At 36.5% G+C, this 18,769-nt stretch overlaps 2 protein-coding genes across 2 annotated transcripts; both read left to right on the top strand.

Annotated features, from left to right (window-relative positions):
- Positions 1–5,721: 5,721 nt before the first annotated feature.
- Positions 5,722–11,172, top strand: LOC148160399 (uncharacterized). The gene is made up of 6 exons (XM_088010681.1): positions 5,722–5,894; positions 5,985–6,086; positions 6,283–6,564; positions 6,839–6,981; positions 8,732–8,835; positions 9,909–11,172. The coding sequence occupies exons 1-6, from the start codon at positions 5,825–5,827 to the stop codon at positions 10,069–10,071; spliced, it is 864 nt and encodes a 287-aa protein (XP_087866807.1). The 5' UTR covers positions 5,722–5,824; the 3' UTR covers positions 10,072–11,172.
- A 3,398-nt stretch (positions 11,173–14,570) lies between these two features.
- On the top strand, positions 14,571–18,413 carry LOC106925596 (CD209 antigen-like protein C). Its single transcript, XM_015000043.2, has 6 exons — positions 14,571–14,725; positions 14,819–14,920; positions 15,117–15,293; positions 15,568–15,710; positions 15,935–16,038; positions 17,109–18,413. The coding sequence occupies exons 1-6, from the start codon at positions 14,656–14,658 to the stop codon at positions 17,269–17,271; spliced, it is 759 nt and encodes a 252-aa protein (XP_014855529.2). The 5' UTR covers positions 14,571–14,655; the 3' UTR covers positions 17,272–18,413.
- Positions 18,414–18,769: the final 356 nt, after the last annotated feature.

The following is an 18,769-nucleotide window of genomic DNA, read 5'->3' as shown; positions in this document are numbered from 1 at the left end:
AAGAAAATCACCACTTCATGCAGAAAAATGCATGCAGACTGTGTCAGTTGGGGGTTTAGTAGTTGTAATATTAACGAATTTATTCATATTTGAGGATTACCTCACTGATTTCAGAGAACCATGTCTAGTATTTCTGTTAAGGAAGTAGAACATAGAAATATGTTTATGTGCAGATAATGTTCTTATTCTGTCTAACCCAGACTGCAGTTTGTCTTTACATGCCCTGTATCTAGGATTAACTCAGTACATAGCATTTTGAATAAAAATCTGGAGGTTTAGAGTCCTTGTCAAACGGTGTTTTGACTAAAAGTCTAAGGACTCTAACCCTCTGGGAAAGAAGCCCAGAGGGTTAGAGTCCCAGTTGACGGCGTTTCAACTAAAAACCTAGAGGTTGGAGTCCTTGTCAAATGGCGTTTTTGACTAAAGTCCCAGAAGGTTAGAATCACAGTTAAACGACATTTAACTGAAGTCCTAAAAGGGGTGCAGGTTTTAATGTTTTTTAAAGGTTGTCACTTTTATTGCATTTCTCTCTGAAAATCTGAGTAAAATGTCTCATTTCATGTATTTAGCAGAAGAACAGAGGACTTTAACATTTGATTGTAGAGGGATAAATGCAGAAAGAAGTGAAGGAGAAACTGACTACAGTTTTGAGCGAGTGTGTGTGAGATTTAAACTCATGCATCAAAAACTATTTGTTTTCATAGATATATGCGCTAACATCAGTCTCACTGCACATTCAGATTGGTGGCTCAAAAATAATGCCATAATTATCAGCAGTGTGAGACAGAAACTGCAGCATATGGTAAAAGTGTGACCGTTAAAACACAAGTGTGATAACCAGGGAGGTTGATGATTCTCCGTCAGAGCATTGCTAGTGATTTTTTTTAAATCCTCCTCATCCGCGCTGCATCCACTCTGTTTATCTGACCAGCCTAGCCTTCAGCACACAGCATAGACACACATACATAAGCAGCTGGACCACAGTCAGTCAGAGGAGTGAAAAAACAACGATACAGACGTGAAGCAGTTCTAAAAATTATTGGTTACTCAACAAAACTCTTTCAGTGATTAACAATCTTCACCAGCTTCAGGATTTAAAGTGTGTGCAGAAAATTGTAGACCCAGCCTAATGCTTTTCCTTATTTTCAGGTAATCAATGAAAAATGTTATACATTTTGCTATAGACTGAAGTGTTACCAGTGAATTTGTATGTATGAAAATGAAGGCATTGTTGACATATTGACCTTTACTCGCTTTTTCTTTTAATAACACGCTGCAGTTACTTTGAACGCCGCTCTCAAAAGTAGAGAAACTGTATTTAAAATATAGGAAGTTAATGGTAAATGTCAAAAACCATTTCTTTCTCTTCTAGGATCCAAAACCAAATGCATCCATTTCTACTGTGGGACATCAGAAGTTAAAGATTAAAACTTTGCATTATTTCATTATGATGTTAACAAAATTATCCTCTTGTTTCCAGACTTGCCAAATTCTGGTGGTCCGGACAGCCTGATAATGGTGGCGGAGACCCACAGTGGGGAGAAGAGGACTGTGCATACATGATGGGGATCTTGGAACGATCGTAGATGCAATGATTCATTTTATTGGGCCTGTGAAAAGGATACAGTTTAATGTTTGGAAAATACAAGCATCTGCTTTAACATTGAGGCCTTTTTGTCCTCCACTGCAGTCACCTGATAAAATCTTTTAGTGTTATGATAAAACGATGTGTTTAGTTACGATGCATCAACGTCTTTCATACAGTCTTTTTCATGCGTTATTCTCCATTTGCAGATCAGGATTGACTTGTACTGCAACCCTTGTCTTACATATAGGCTACTTCTTAAGTATGTAGGTTCGCCACTCCACTCAAACTCGCATCACTGGATTATAAGGCCAGACGTCTACCCAGCACATCATAGAAGACATGGCAAATCATTTAAGGACCCTTCATTTTGAAATGTAAAAGATTTAAAGAAACGCATGAACTAACTGGCCATGTGCTTGTTTCACATTGTCACCCAGGAGATGGTAGTTTTGGAGAAAATGTGTTGGAATATTTGCTAATATATGGCATTTTCACTCCAACTTAGTATATTTTGGCTGTCTCTATTTTTTCAGCATTTTTTTGTGTAATTTCTAACTTAGACCTGACCATTAAAAGAGCTGTCTGTGTCTCTACTGTCATTTTTAAGAATAATCTCAAGAATCTGGTGTGTGTGTAAGCAGGAACTACAATGACGACCCGTCAAGTTGGGATTTTATTTATTTAGCAAGTCTTTAGGTGAACTGTTCAAACTGTACATGTACTTTTGCTGCGAATGAGGAGTGTTGTGGATCTGCTCCTGTTTGTGGAGCTGCAGATTCACCACTAGAGGGCGCCATCAATCCTGTAGCTGCTGCTATTCACCAATCACTACTTCAGACCCACTGTGTTTAACCCTTGAGTTTTAATTTAATGCATCATATTCAAAATATTTGAGTTTGAATTCATTTTGTTAAATGTTTCTTAAAGGATGCTGAGCAGGAGGTTTTTAAAGTCTGAATGAGGTCCAGTGATCATCTTTGGGTGTCACACTAAAGAAAAATAAAGTGAACACAAACACAACTGAGACTGACAATCATAAACACATGAAACATAAATAATTATGAAGTTATAGTTTATTTCTTAATGTGTTACTCATTTAAAAAAATATGAGTAATGATTAATCTGAGATGGTCTAGTATATTTTATTGAGCAGAGTGATTCTCCAAACCTCGTGGTGGAAAATGTTTTGCATATACAGGTGCTGGTCATAAAATTAGAATATTGTGATAAAGTTCATTATTTTCCATAATGTCATGATAAAAATTAAATTGTCATATATTTTAGATTCATTGCACACCAACTGAAATATTTCAGGTCTTTTATTGTTTTAATTTTGATGATTTTGGCAAACAGCTCATGAAAACCCAAAATCCCTGTCTCAAAAAATTAGAATATTATGAAAAGGTTCTCTGAACGAGCAATAAAAATAATCATCTGAATCAACAAAGTAACTCTAAACACCTGAAAAAGATTCCTGAGGCCTTTAAAAACTCCCAGCCTGGTTCGTTACTCAAAACCGCAATCATGGGTCAGACTGCTGACCTGACTGCTGTCCAGAAGGCCATCACTGACATCCTCAAGCAAGAGGGTGAGAAACAGAAAGAAATTTCTGAACGAATCGGCTGTTTGCAGAGTGTTATATCAAGGCACCTCAGTGGGAAGTCAGTAGGAAGGAAAAAGTGTGGCAGAAAACGCTGCACAACGAGAAGAGGTGACCGGACCCTGAGGAAGATTGTGGAGAAGGGCCGATTCCAGACCAAATTAAATTTTCATCTCCATAAAACTTTTCAGCAGATGGAAGCATGAAGTGCTCCAAAATCTTCTGATAGCTGCTGCATTGATCCTGCCCTTGATAAAACCCAGTGGACCAACACCAGCAGCTGACATGGCACCCAGACCATCACTGACTGTGGGTACTTGACACTGGACTTCTGGCATTTTGGCATTTCCTTCTCCCCAGTCTTCCTCCAGAGTCTGGCACTTTGATTTCCGAATGACATGCAAAGTTTGCTTTCATCTGAAAAAAGTACTTTGGACCACTGAACAACAGTGGTCCAAAGTGCTGCTTCTCTGTAGCCCAGGTCAGGCGCTTCTGCCGCTGTTTCTGGTTGAAAAGTGGCTTGACCTTTGACCTGGGGAATGCGGCACCGGTAGCCCATTTCCTGCACACGCCTGTGCACAGTGGCTCTGGATGTTTCTACTCCAGACTCAGTCCACTGCTTCCCCTAAGGTCTGGAATCGGCCCTTCTCCACAATCTTCCTCAGGGTCCGGTCACCTCTTCTCGTTGTGTAGCGTTTTCTGCCACACTTTTTCCTTCCTACTGACTTCCCACTGAGGTGCCTTGATATAACACTCTGCAAACAGCCGATTCGTTCAGAAATTTCTTTCCGTTTCTCACCCTCTTGCTTGAGGATGTCAGTGATGGCCTTCTGGACAGCAGTCAGGTCAGCAGTCTGACCCATGATGGCGGTTTTGAGTAATGAACCAGGCTGGGAGTTTTTAAAGGCCTCAGGAATCTTTTTTAGGTGTTTAGAGTTACTTTGTTGATTCAGATGATTATTTTTATTGCTCGTTCAGAGAACCTTTTCATAATATTCTAATTTTTTGAGACAGGGAGTTTGGGTTTTCATGAGCTGTTTGCCAAAATCATCAAAATTAAGACAATAAAAGACCTGAAATATTTCAGTTGGTGTGCAATGAATCTAAAATATATGACAATTTAATTTTTATCATGACATTATGGAAAATAATGAACTTTATCACAATATTCTAATTTTATGACCAGCACCTGTAAACTCCTATCACCGCCGTCCTGACATTACAGTACATCATTTGTATTTTTACGCTTTTAAGCTCCAGCACACCTCTGCTTTAAATGGGAAAAACATTAAAATTTCTTTAAATAAAATTCTAACGGTGAATCAAGGAAATGACGTGATCCGCCTACAGTATGAGTTATAAACGCACCTCACACAATCTTAAGTTAATAGGCTGCTTAAAACGTTGTGTCTCTCCTCCAACTCTCTGAGTCACATCTATCTCTGCCAGTCCTGCAACAGTCTGGTCTTCAGCTTGAAAATATCTATGTGGCAATGCATTTTAAGGAAGCTGTGTGATTGAAGTGTTACTTTCAGTTTGGGGGTTCCTCAAGGACTTGTGCTCGGTCCTTTGCTCTTTAATCTACTTCGTCTACTCCACATGATGCATTGCTAAACTCAGCAATGAACAACTCATGCACTTCATCAACAATTCGACAAGAGTGGGACTCAGGAGAAGTAATGATGGAAATGTGTTTAGCTGATGTGGCGTAAACAATATGCTACTTATTGTCAACACACTTTGTGGATTTGATAAGTAAAAACAGTTTATGGAGTGTTAATTCAACAACTCTCTGCAGAGGATGAACTTTCTCAGCAGGCTGCAGCCAGAGCAAACTCCACCCTCCATCCTCACGATGGTTTCCTTTCAAACCATCACACCAAGCTGCACCACATTTTGGTCAAACAGTTGTAGTACAGCTGACAAGCAAACACTGTGATCGACGGAGAGAAACAATGGGAGAGTCAAACAAGTCTCACTTCCTTTCTCTGATGCAATTTTCATATTAAAATATTAAAAGGATATCCTATGTGACACTCCTCGCCCCACAGCTGTCGCTTACGAGAGGGAGTGACCTGGATAAAAATAAAATGCCAAGTTGCTTCAGGAAACTTTCTCTGCTTTTCACCTGGACTAAACACTTTCATATCAATATATTTTTATGACAAGAGGAATGGCCTGACATTTCTAGAGATATTTTGAAAGAAATATAAACTGTAACAACAAATTGTAACTGTAATTGTAATTAATCAGAACTTTTCTAGTGGACTGTCTTTATATGCAAATGTGTTTCCTGTCTCATGTTGTGCTTGAGTTCTTTGAGTTACTACCCGAGTTGAAGTCTGTTATGTTGACCTCTGTTTTTGGTCCAAGTCATCATTTGTTGAAATATTGTTTTTTAACCTTTGTTAAAATAAATTAAGGATATTTTTGAAACTACTCAGTATCTCTCTGGCTGGTAGGTGTTAACTCCTCACACTAGTCTACAGTCTTGCATGACTAAATTTAACTCTAAAAAAATACTTTTCTTTCTCAGAACTTGTAACTTCCTGCTCATGTCAAACTCAGTTTCACAATACGCATAAACTTCTGGTTTTGCTGCAGATTCAACCAAAAGTTCAGCATCTGTCAAAGCAATGGAGGAAATCTATATGAACGTTGATCCTGTGAAAACGGTCTGCCAAATTCCCGTTACAAAAAATGAAGGTAAGAACAACACGAGAAAGAGAAGCATGCATATATTTTGTTGTTATGTGGTAGAAATGAATGTCATTGAAATGGATTTCCTTTGTGAAGGTTCTGGCAGATCCAAGAAGAGGCTCTATGTGGGTGTTATCATCTCTCTGGGGATCCTGAATGTTTTCCTGCTGATTGGACTCATCAGCCTTGGTGTTTTCTGTGAGTTTTGTTGTCATATGTTTAACTCTCATCAACTTGTTCTTTATTTTTAAAGGCAGAAATTATTCTGTCATCAAAATCTAGAGTGGTTTAACTATTCTCAGCTTTACAACCAACTTTTAAAGCTAAAGTTAAATGAATAGTTCTTATTAAGCTTTTCTGCTTTTCTCTAATAATATACTTTAATTACTTTTAGCTCATGATGTAGGCAGCCTGGCAGCCGATCTCACCGACACCAAAGACAAGCTGACGGATCGTCTCCAGGTCAGCAATGACCGGCTTTCTGACATGACCGAAGAAAGAGACCGTCTGAACGCAACCCTCACGGAAATGTCTAACGAGATGAGCAGACTGACGGATCGTCTCCAGGTCAGCAATGACCGGCTTTCTGACATGACCGAAGAAAGAGACCGTCTGAACGCAACCCTCACGGAAATGTCTAATGAGATGAGCCGGCTCCAGAGTTTGTTGAAGAAAAGTAAGTCTTTAGGAGTTTGTGAGAAAACCTTATTTTATAAAGACAGATCTTTATAATGCAGGCTTTAGTTCCTTCCTGCAGGGTTTCACTTATTGCCTTCTTTTCCATCTGCTGGTATTTTATGTCTTTTTAACTGTTACTGGATCCTCCAAATAATCTGTTTATTGTTCCAGTTTTAATGACTTGACAAATGGGTGATTAAGCAAAGTTGACTTCCTATTACTGTCATAATTAGTAAGCAGTGTTTAAAAAAAGATATTCTTTTATCTTTTAGAGAAAACCTGTCCTGCAGGATGGAGGATGTTCAGCTGTTCTTGTTATTTCCTCTCTACATCGTCTGGCTCCTGGGATGAAGGCAGAGCGGACTGCAGGACCAGAGGAGGAGATCTGGTGGTGATAAACGACGATGATGAACAGGTGATGCTGTCTTTTAGTGAGAGATTATTCAGTTATGTTTGTAAATTAGATTAATATTTTTCTTTCATACTATAATATGAATATTGTGAAAGATGCTTCCTTATTGGCGCTAACCTTTTTATACAGACCACAGACATCATTAATCTATTATACTGTTACAGATACAACATGCCTGTGTGATGCATATTGCTGTTTTAAATATGTTCACTTTTAAATCTTTCTCAGAAATACTTCACACACTGAAAATGCATCCGAAAAAATTCTAATACTTTAACGTGAACATTTTAATTTTAAACGGCACAGTCATGAAAAAGACTCCGTCCCCTACAGATTTCAAACAAATTAATATCACATAAAGATAAACTCATGTGGTCCAGATGCAAGCAAAGTCCTGAAATCGCCTTTATTAAAGTTTCACAACTTGGTTTTAAATATTCTGCTATTAGAGCAGAATAATCTAGTCCAGGTTTTAGGTGTTGTAGTTTTTTAACTAGAGTAGATGAAAGACAATGAAAAATTAGGTGGAATTGCCCTTTAGCAATTTCCCGACTTAGACGCTGCATCTAACTTCAACTTTGTTTTTTTGCAACTTCATCTTTGTGTCTCAATCCGTGTATGGTTCGTTCATTGGTTTTTTCGTTTCAAAATAAGATTGCAAAAACAAAACAAGCATGTTTTTTTTTTTTTTGCTTTTCCGTTTTTAAAACCTAAATCTAAAAAAATGCAAAATCGAATAAATAGAAAATCAACAAAGTTTGAGTTTTGCTTTGCCATCTAAACAAAAATAAAATACGGTTGTTGTTTTAGTAGCGATACTGGAAATGAAGTAAGTCGCCAAAGAAGAATCACTTACAGTGGATGAAGACGGCATAAAAACAAACCATTCCTAAATAATAGGCAATGGCTGCACTTGAACAGTTTTCTGCATTGATTATCGAACTTTTTGAGAGAGGAAATACACTCTGAAATCAGTTATGCTTTGCGTCGCCATGTGTATATTACCGCCACTACTGGTAACTGAAAAAGGTATGTACCGGGAGTTCAGGTCTTCATTTCCGGTTCCGCCATAAGGTCCCGTTGAATTAACAACAAAATAAAAGCTCGTCTTGAACCATACACGGATTTGTCTCTTACCATAATATTCTCATCTGGGACATCTTTAGATGTCGTTAGGAAACGTTGTCAATCATCCTCTGTGTCTCTCGTTTAAACCGCACCACCTCTACCGGCATTGCAGAAACTCAACAAACATCCTTTTCACCCAAAAACGGAATGCACAATTTTTCAAAAAAGTTTCTCAGGATCTCAAAAAAGTAAGTCAGGATAGCTTTTTTTTTGTCTTCTTTGTCTCAATGTCGCCTTAGGGACTCCGTGCCGTAGAGAACCGCTGAAAATAGCAAAAACAACTGCAAACTCGCTCCACAAAACAGAAGTGCTCCAGACCACTAGGGGGAGTCATACGAAGAATATTTTATTTCATTCCATTTCTTTAGACCACACACTGAGACTGTGAAAAAAGATGAAGATTTTAGCTGTTTTTGTATTTATTTTTCTTCCGTACAACGAAGAAGTGTAGAACTGGCCTTAAAGAGATACAAACAGTTAAAGATAAAGAGGGATTAGTTGTATTATTTAGAAAAAATGTTTTAATTAGTAGGTGAATAAATTCTGAAACCTTTAATAGAACAAAAATATTTTTTACTTTGGCTTTTGTCGTGATATGTTGCATTACATCTTTTTCTATTGACAGAAATTTCTTTCTACGTTCACCAATAAAGAAACATGGATTGGTTTGAATGATAAAGAAACTGAGGGATCCTGGATGTGGGTCGATGGCACTCCGCTGTCCCAGCTGTGAGTTTTCCACTTTTTTCCTTATTCATTGCTGATGGCAAGAGCTCCTGTTCTGCTGCTTCAAAACAGTTGGTATTTAGGATTCACAAAGATCATGTGTTGCCTTTAGCTGTTTCAGGGGTTTGGCTCTTAAGAGCCAAAGAGAAAAAAAAATTAAGTATACAAGGGTCTGTGTGAATGTTTTTTTATTATTATTATTTTACATTTTCAATCTCCTTTGCTGTTATTGCTTCACTTTACTGTTACTGTCTTGATAGAAATTGTTGAAAATGTTTTTCCACAGCAGCAACGTTGATCTTTACAACAGCAACATCACAGTATAAAATCAATATACTCTTAGAAAAATGAAGAACTCCTCCATCAATCCTTCTTCATTACTGTTAACCTCCAGTAGGTAATGTTACCTGGTAGATGGAGGAGCAGCTGGTTTGTCTCAGCCAGTAGCTAAGTTTACAAAGTTGTGACAAATTTAAGATTATAGGCCAGTCTATAACACAGTGCACTTTCAATTGATCATTTTTAACATCTGGAAACATTAAAATATTGCTTTATATGTGACTATGCTTGTAAAAAGAGATGAATTTCTAAAGTATTGTTTTGTTACTCAATGGTTTTATTTAATTTAACGTTACCTACAGTAGTGAGTCCAGGTTTGAAGTGTTCATGTACAGTAACTTTTAAACTAGAGCAGATTAAGGTAATAAAAAATGAGGTGGAATTTCCCTTCAGCAGCTTCCTAAATCTGATGCTAAAATTGGAAGCAAACAGCAGCTTTGTAAGGGTCTCAGTGAAACATCAGTAGTGGTGTTGATGTCTGTTTTTGTTGTTGCTGTGGAGCATGGCTGTGCAGAGATGTTTGGAGGGGCAGATAATCAAAGTTAGAAAATCATTTTTTTTTTAAATTAAATTCTTGATGAAATTTTGCCTGAAAAATACATAATACTGCCACTTTAATGGACAAAAAAAGGACTTTACCAAATGGCTCCATGGCCCCCTGATGAGCTTAGAATGTCAAAGTTCTTATCATTTTAAAATGCTAAAGATAAGGTGTGAAATTGTTTTCTTGTTTGCAGACTTACCAAATACTGGGCGACCAAACAGCCTGATAATGGTGGTGGAGACCCACGGTGGGGGGAAGAGGACTGTGTGCATATCAGGACTTATGATAATGTGTTATGGAATGACCTGAAATGTTCTGCTTCTTTTCAATGGGTCTGTGAAAAGGACCCAATCTAATGTTGGGAGTGTGTTAGTACGGAGCCCCCTAGGGGACATAGGGAAAAATGTTTCTTTTGCATTACTTGGCAATATGCTTACTGCAATATTTCCTAGTCTACTTTGTATACAGTCACAAATGTTGATTTAAAATTTCAAATATATAAACATTTGAGGAGCCTCAGTGAAAACCTGTTCATTATCAACCCTTTGGTGCAAAAAAAAAAAAAAAAAAAAAAAAAAAAAAACTGATTGAAAATCGATTTATTCACTGCGTGTTTATGTCTGTTTGTGTCAGGTTTAGATGGAAATGCACTTGAAAACTTAAAACCATTCAGACCAACACACACACACACGCACACGCACGCACACACAAAAACACAATCAAAACTGTCAGATGACTTAATATCCCGTGATAATAACTCAGAAATAGTCCAAATAGTTTGAACGTATTATTTTCTTTCTTTTCTACAGTTTCTGTTTAGGTTTGTGGTGCATTTTTATCGTAAAGTAAAAGATACAAAACTTCAGATATTTCACAACGAGATATTAGCATACACAGAAAAACCTTATGTAACAGCAGAAAGTACGATGCCCACCGTAAAAAAAGCTTACAATATTCATTTGAGCCGCATGAACTGATCAGTACATTATTGCGAGGGAACGCAAAAGGGGAAAAAAATATCCGTATGTTAACTTTACAATTGAGACTAAGTTTAGTTTGCTCTGCTGTATGCTTGACCGCATTGTTGTCTGTGACTGCCCTCTAGTGGTCTCTGTGAATATAAACATGAAGGCCTGATTGTAATGACACCAGTGTTGAAAATCCAAAGGGTGGCGCTAAAAACATCAAATAAAGAAAGAAACAGCTCAGAACAGAAGAAAACAGAAGAAAAAAACCCACAAGACTTGTTTTAAGTATGACAGTGAGAGGAGATTCTGTTTTTGACCCCTTTGTATTATTTCTCAGGAACCACAAGGACAAAAAACTGCATTATGTTGTGAAATTTCCAACTGCGTTGGAAAGTGTTGTACAGATGACATTAACTTGAAAAGTTGGACCTGTATGTTGTAATTTTTTGCGGCCGGCTTTTTAATACAATTAAATAGTAAACTTTCAAATTCTGGAAGTGTCATTTTGTTTTTTTTCTTCAGGTTCTGGTGATCATTCAGATTACAGATTACTTCTGAAAAAGAAATTATGAATCACTGAGAAACAATGAAGTTCCTTCCTTCATTTCTTTCTTTGTTCTTTTTCCAGGTTTTATTTCTTTAGTATAGTTTACTAAAGTCATTTTCCTTGAAGTCAGAACATCCTTGTGTGGTCTCTTTTAATGTTACCCCACCAAACCAGCCTGGTGGACGTAAGCTATCAAAGAGACAAATAAGTGCACACTGTTAGGATATTAGGTTGTTTTTTTAGTTTACTTTGATTCTAGTTTCATAATTATTTAATGTTAGTTTCTTATTTTGGTTAGATCAGTCTTATTTCAGTTCTTGGCATTTTGAAATAATCAGAACCCCTGAAGAAAACACAAATGATTTTAAGAGTTTAAAAATATCTCTAAGCTCACATTTCTGTCTCTAAATGACTGAAGGAACAAGAACAAAGGAACCAATTTATCAACAGGTCAAATTAAAACAGAGAGTAAAACATGGTGACTCTAAGATCCGCTCCAAACTGGTCCAGATAAAAACATCAGCAGCAGGAGGAAGAAATGCATTAATTTATTTCTTCCAACTTTTTAAGCTAAAGTTAAATGAATATATTTTATTAAGCTTTCCTGCTTTTCTCTAATAATATACTTTAATTACTTTTGGCTCATGATGTAGGCAGCCTGGCAGCCGATCTCACCGACACCAAAGACAAGCTGACGGACACAGGGGTCTGTGTCAAATAAGAAATATCTGTAGTAAAACAAAGTAAACCGACGTATTGTCTGAATATGAATGTAGCACTTTAGACTGTAATAACCCATGTTGAAAATGTCCTGCAGAGACCACTGTCTGGACAAAATACCTGAATTTATTTTGAGAAAAGGCCTCCTGGTTATTATTATCGGTGAGTCACTAGCAGATTATTTTACTGCTCTGTGAAGCTTCAGAGTTTTCAAGAACATACAACAGATTTACTCTCTAAAAAGTGTCAGTTCATATTATGGACTTATTTATATTAATCTCATTTAATTCATTTGGTTTAGTGAAGACAACTCACTTTTTTGTGTTCAATTAACTTAAAAGTTACAAATCTAAGCAACGTCCATTAACTTAAACATTTTACTTTGACTTGAAACAATTGAGTTCAATGGCAGTTTTGTATCCTATGTCTGACAAACTCAATTCATTAAGTTTATCCAACTCATTTTACTACCTTTTTATAACTTAATTCATTAAGTGTGTTTAACATGACAAATTTAAGTCACTCTTACTCAAATCATTTGTTTTCTAATAAATAATTAGAATCTCTTTAACTCTACAGAAAGTCAACTCAAATGTTTAAGTTCACTTCCAGCCTGATGACCTTAGCTTCCCTCTCTGTCATTGCCCACTTTCCTACAACTACTCTCAAATAAAGGCCTAAGAACCCTGGTAAAAAAAAAAAAAGATAATTTATTAGTTTCCTTCTTTATTTGAAGTAAACTAAATGATTTGAGTAAGACTGACTTAAATTTGTCATTTTAAGCACACTTAATGAATTCAGTTAAAATCTTAATAAACTGAACTGGATGAACTTAATGAATTGAGTTAGATGATCATAATATATTGAGTTGGATAGACATAAAAACTTGACTTGGTTAAACTTAATAAATTAAGTGGGATAAACCTAATTGAATTACTTGTTACTGATTGAAGCAATTCATTTAGGTTGGTCCAAGTAATTTCTTTTTAGTTGCCAATCCTGCTACAGTCGAATCTTTGTGTTCTGTCATTTTTAACTTTTGTAACTAAGAAAAATAAACTCTCCGTCCAATCTACTCATTTATGAGGTTTTACCACATCAAATATTTCTTCTTACACCAAAGAATGAAGCTGTTTATTAGCAAGAATTATGACTACTATTAAATCATTTAACAGCTTGAATATATTTATGTGGCAATGTATTTCAAGAAAGCTTGAAATACATGTAAAATTCAAACAGTGGATCAAGGAAATGACGTGATCCGCCTACAGTATGAGTTATAAACGCACCTCACACAATCTTAAATTAATAGACTGCTTAAAACGTGTCTCTCCTCCAACTCCCTGAGTCACATCTATGTCTGCCAGTCCTGCAACAGTCTGGTCTTCAGCTTGAAAATATCTATGTGGTAATGTATTTTAAGGAAGCTCTGTGATTGAAGTGTTACTTTCAGTTTGGGGGTTCTTCAAGGACGTGTGCTCAGTCCTTTGCTCTTTAATCTACTTCATCTACTCCACATGATCCATTGCCAAACTCAGCAATGAACAACTCATGCACTTCATCAGCAATTTGACAGGAGTGGGACTCAGGAGAAGTAATGATGGAACATCTTGCAGGGGAAAATGACAGGCAAACACTGTAATCAAAAGAGAGGAATATGGGAGAGACAATTTAGTCTCGGTTCCCTTTTCTGATAAAAATTTCATGTTGAGATTTCAAAAATAAGTCCTATGTCACCCTCCACATCCTGCAGCTATCATTTAGTGAACCGAGTGGCCTGCATAAAACTAATGCTGAGTTGCTTCAGTAACTGCTAAACATGCATTTTCTCTGCTTGCCATCTGGACTAAACACTTTCATTTTAATATACATTTTAGTATGTTGAAATACTAAAATGTAAAGAGGAATGAGCTCATATTTGTAGATTTCAAGACATCATTTTAAAAAATATTAAATGTAACAACCAGTTGAAACTGGGTATTTTGACAGTTTAGTTAGAACATTCTTATTCTGCAGCAGATTTGCTGTTTTTCACTTAAACATGGCTTATGTAGATGCAAATGAGTTATGTTGTTTATCACAGGAACATTAAATGTGCATCTAATGTACAGTCTCTCATGACTAATTTTAAGGCGATATTATAATTAATACCTCAATCAAGATGATAGAAGTATAAAATCACACACATGAACAAGGAATACACTGTTTTTGTACCACAATAACATGCTTGAAAATATATTTAGGTAATATAAATAAGTAATTCATTTTTTATTTATTTCATTCACAAAAACTGTTTTTGTCTGAACAATGTTCAGACACACATTCAGCAGGTTGTGGGGGACCACTGCTCCTTGTGGGGACATTTTCTTGGTCCACAGGAGGAGAAAGGCTGTTTTTGCATCCGGGGTTAAGTATGCGATGGCTAAGGTGAGGGTCAGGCTGCAGAAAATGAATGGAAACCAATGCAAAGTCCCCACAAGTCATGAAAACAGATATGTGTGGGGGAACTTGTGAATGACTGAATGTAGTTTAACGCGCTTTGGGGGTGTGGACTTGATAAAGTGCTGCATAAGTACAAGTCACTCACCATATTTATCTTTCTCAGAACTTGTAACTTCCTTCTCATGTCAAACTCAGTTCCACAATACGCATAAACTTCTGGTTTTGCTGCAGATTCAACCAAAAGTTCAGCATCTGTCAAAGCAATGGAGGAAATCTATATGAACCCTGATCCTGTGAAAACGGTCTGCCAAATTCCCGTTACAAAAAATGAAGGTAAGAACAACACGAGAAAGAGAAGCATGCATATATTTTGTTGTTATTATGTGGCAGAAATGAATGTCATTGAAATGTATTTCCTTTGTGAAGGTTCTGGCAGATCCAAGAAGAGGCTCTATGTGGGTGTTATCATCTCTCTGGGGATCCTGAATGTTTTCCTGCTGATTGGACTCATCAGCCTTGGTGTTTTCTGTGAGTTTTGTTGTCATATGTTTAACTCTCATCAACTTGTTCTTTATTTTTAAAGGCAGAAATTATTCTGTCATCAAAATCTAGAGTGGTTTAACTATTCTCAGCTTTACAACCAACTTTTTAAGCTAAAGTTAAATGAATAGTTTTTATTAAGCTTTTCTGCTTTTCTCTAATAATATACTTTAATTACTTTTAGCTCATGATGTAGGCAGCCTGGCAGCCGATCTCACCGACACCAAAGACAAGCTGACGGATCGTCTCCAGGTCAGCAATGACCGGCTTTCTGACATGACCGAAGAAAGAGACCGTCTGAACGCAACCCTCACGGAAATGTCTAACGAGATGAGCAGGCTCCAGAGTTTGTTGAAGAAAAGTAAGTCTTTAGGAGTTTGTGAGAAAACCTTATTTTATAAAGACAGATCTTTATAATGCAGGCTTTAGTTCCTTCCTGCAGGGTTTCACTTATTGCCTCCTCCTCCATCTGCTGGTATTTTATGTCTTTTTAACTGTTACTGGATCCTCCAAATAATCTGTTTATTGTTCCAATTTTAATGACTTGACAAATGGGTGATTAAGCAAAGTTGACTTCCTATTACCATCATAATTAGTAAGCAGTGTTTAATAAAAGATATTCTTTTATCTTTTAGATAAAACCTGTCCTGCAGGATGGAGCATGTTCAGCTGTTCTTGTTATTTCCTCTCTGCATCGTCTGGCTCCTGGGATGAAGGCAGAGCGGACTGCAGGACCAGAGGAGGAGATCTGGTGGTGATAAATGACGATGATGAACAGGTGATGTGATTTTTCAGTGAGAGATTCATTTATGTTTGTAAGAAGTGTAGAACTGGCCTTAAAGAGATACAAACAGTTAAAGATAAAGAGGGATTAGTTGTATTATTTAGAAAAAATGTTTTAATTAGTAGGTGAATAAATTCTGAAACCTTTAATAGAACAAAAATATTTTTTACTTTGGCTTTTGTCGTGATATGTTGCATTACATCTTTTTCAATTGACAGACATTTCTTTCTACGTTCACCAATAAAGAAACATGGATTGGTTTGAATGATAAAGAAACTGAGGGATCCTGGATGTGGGTCGATGGCACTCCGCTGTCCCAGCTGTGAGTTTTCCACTTTTTTCCTTATTCATTGCTGATGGCAAGAGCTCCAGTTCTACTGCTCCAAAACAGTTGGTATTTAGGATTCACAAAGATCATGTGTTGCCTTTAGCTGTTTCAGGGGTTTGGCTCTTAAGAGCCAAAGAGAAAAAAATTAAGTATACAAGTGTCTGTGTGAATGTTTTTTTATTATTATTTTACATTTTCAATCTCCTTTGCTGTTATTGCTTCACTTTACTGTTACTGTCTTGATAGAAATTGTTGAAAATGTTTTTCCACAGCAGCAACGTTGATCTTTACAACAGCAACATCACAGTAGAAACTCAATATACTCTTAGAAAAATGAAGAACTCCTCCATCAATCCTTCCTCATTACTGTTAACTTCCAGTAGGTAATGTTACCTGGTAGATGGAGGTAACATTACCTCCATCTCAGCTAGTAGCTAAGTTTACAAAGTTGGGACAAATTTAAGATTATAGGCCAGTCTATAACACAGTGCACTTTCAATTTATCGTTTTTAACATCTGGAAACATTAAAATATTGCTTTATATGTGTCTATGCTTGTAAAAATAGATGAATTTCTAAAGTATTGTTTTGTTACTCAATGGTTTTATTTAATTTAACGTTACCTACAGTAGTGAGTCCAGGTTTGAAGTGTTCATGTACAGTAACTTTTAAACTAGAGCAGATTAAGGTAATAAAAAATGAGGTGGAATTTCCCTTCAGCAGCTTCCTAAATCTGATGCTAAAATTGGAAGCAAACAGCAGCTTTGTAAGGGTCTCAGTGAAACATCAGTAGTGGTGTTGATGTCTGTTTTTGTTGTTGCTGTGGAGCATGGCTGTGCAGAGATGTTTGGAGGGGCAGATAATCAAAGTTAGAAAATCATTTTTTTTTAAATCAAATTCTTGATGAAATTTTGCCTGAAAAATACATAATACTGCCACTTTAATGGACAAAAAAAAAGGACTTGACCAAATGGCTCCATGGCCCCCTGATGAGCTTAGAATGTCAAAGTTCTTATCATTTTAAAATGCTAAAGATAAGGTGTGAAATTGTTTTCTTGTTTGCAGACTTACCAAATACTGGGCGACCCCACAGCCTGATAATGGTGGTGGAGACCCACAGTGGGGGGAAGAGGACTGTGTGCATATCAGGAATTATGATAATGTGTTATGGAATGACCGGAAATGTTCTGCTTCTTTTCAATGGGTCTGTGAAAAGGATCCAATCTAATGTTGGGAGTGTGTTAGTACGGAGCCCCCTAGGGGACATAGGGAAAAATGTTTCTTTTGCGTTACTTGGCAATATGTTTACTGCAATATTTCCTGGTCTACTTTGTATACAGTCACAAATGTCGATTTAAAATTTCAAATGTATAAACATTTGAGGAGCCTCAGTGAAAACCTGTTCATTATCAACCCTTTGGTGCAAAAAAAAATGATTGAAAATCGATTTATTCACTGCGTGTTTATGTCTGTTTGTATCAGGTTTAGATGGAAATGCACGTGAAAACTTAAAACCATTCAGACCAACACACACACACACACACACACACACACACACACACACACACACACACACACACACACACACACACACACACACACACACACACACACACACACAAAACACAATCAAAACTGTCAGATGACTTAATATAACTCAGATGTAGTCCAAATAGTCTGAACATATTATTTTCTTTCTTTTCTACTTATGGAAAGTTTCTGTTTAGGTTTGTGGTGCATTTTTATCGTGAAGTAAAAGATACAAAACTTCAGATATTTCACAACGAGATATTAGCATACACAGAAAAACCTTATGTAACAGCAGAAAGTACGATGCCCACCGTAAAAAAAAGCTTACAATATTCATTTGAGCCGCATGAACTGATCAGTACATTATTGCGAGGGAACGCAAAAGGGGAAAAAAATATCCGTATGTTAACTTTACAATTGAGACTAAGTTTAGTTTGCTCTGCTGTATGCTTGACCGCATTGTTGTCTGTGACTGCCCTCTAGTGGTCTCTGTGAATATAAACATGAAGGCCTGATTGTAATGACACCAATGTTGAAAATCCAAAAGGTGGCGCTAAAAACATCAAATAAAGAAAGAAACAGCTCAGAACAGAAGAAAACAGAAGAAAAAACCACAAGACTTGTTTTAAGTATGACAGTGAGAAGAGATTCTGTTTTTGACCCCTTTGTATTATTTCTCAGGAACCACAAGGACAAAAAACTGCATTATGTTTTTTTCCATCATCATGATGGCGTTGGAAAGTGTTGTACTGATGACATTAACTTGAAAAGTTGGATCTGTATGTTGTAATTTTTTGCGGCCGGCTTTTTAATACAATTAAATAGTAAACTTTCAAATTCTGGAAATGTCATTTTGTTTTTTGTTTTTTTTCTTCAGGTTCTGGTGATCATTCAGATTACAGATTACTTCTGAAAAAGAAATTATGAATCACTGAGAAAAAATGAAGTTCCTTCCTTCATTTCTTTCTTTGTTCATTTCTTTCTTTGTTCTTTTTCCAGGTTTTATTTCTTTAGTATAGTTTACTAAAGTCATTTTCCTTGAAGTCAGAACATCCTTGTGTGGTCTCTTTTAATGTTACCCCACCAAACCAGCCTGGTGGACGTAAGCTATCAAAGAGATAAATAAGTGCACACTGTTAGGATATTAGGTTTTTTTTTTTTTTTAGTTTACTTTGATTCTAGTTTCATAATTATTT

Source organism: Poecilia mexicana, unplaced genomic scaffold (genome assembly GCF_051168715.1).
Source record: "Poecilia mexicana isolate PSO_F unplaced genomic scaffold, ASM5116871v1 scaffold_2, whole genome shotgun sequence".
In the NCBI taxonomy this organism is placed as follows: Eukaryota; Metazoa; Chordata; class Actinopteri; order Cyprinodontiformes; family Poeciliidae; genus Poecilia; species Poecilia mexicana.
The sequence above is the reverse complement of the archived record's forward strand: the minus strand, read 5'-3'. Positions and strand labels throughout refer to the sequence as shown.

Coding starts and splice junctions, on each gene's coding strand:
- LOC148160399 (XM_088010681.1), top strand. CDS start 5,825: ATGGAGGAAATCTATATGAACGTTGATCCTGTGAAAACGGTCTGCCAA. Junction 6,087..6,282: donor CATCAGCCTTGGTGTTTTCT/GTGAGTTTTGTT, acceptor AATTACTTTTAG/CTCATGATGTAGGCAGCCTG. Junction 6,982..8,731: donor TAAACGACGATGATGAACAG/GTGATGCTGTCT, acceptor TTCTATTGACAG/AAATTTCTTTCTACGTTCAC.
- LOC106925596 (XM_015000043.2), top strand. CDS start 14,656: ATGGAGGAAATCTATATGAACCCTGATCCTGTGAAAACGGTCTGCCAA. Junction 14,921..15,116: donor CATCAGCCTTGGTGTTTTCT/GTGAGTTTTGTT, acceptor AATTACTTTTAG/CTCATGATGTAGGCAGCCTG. Junction 15,294..15,567: donor CCAGAGTTTGTTGAAGAAAA/GTAAGTCTTTAG, acceptor TTTATCTTTTAG/ATAAAACCTGTCCTGCAGGA.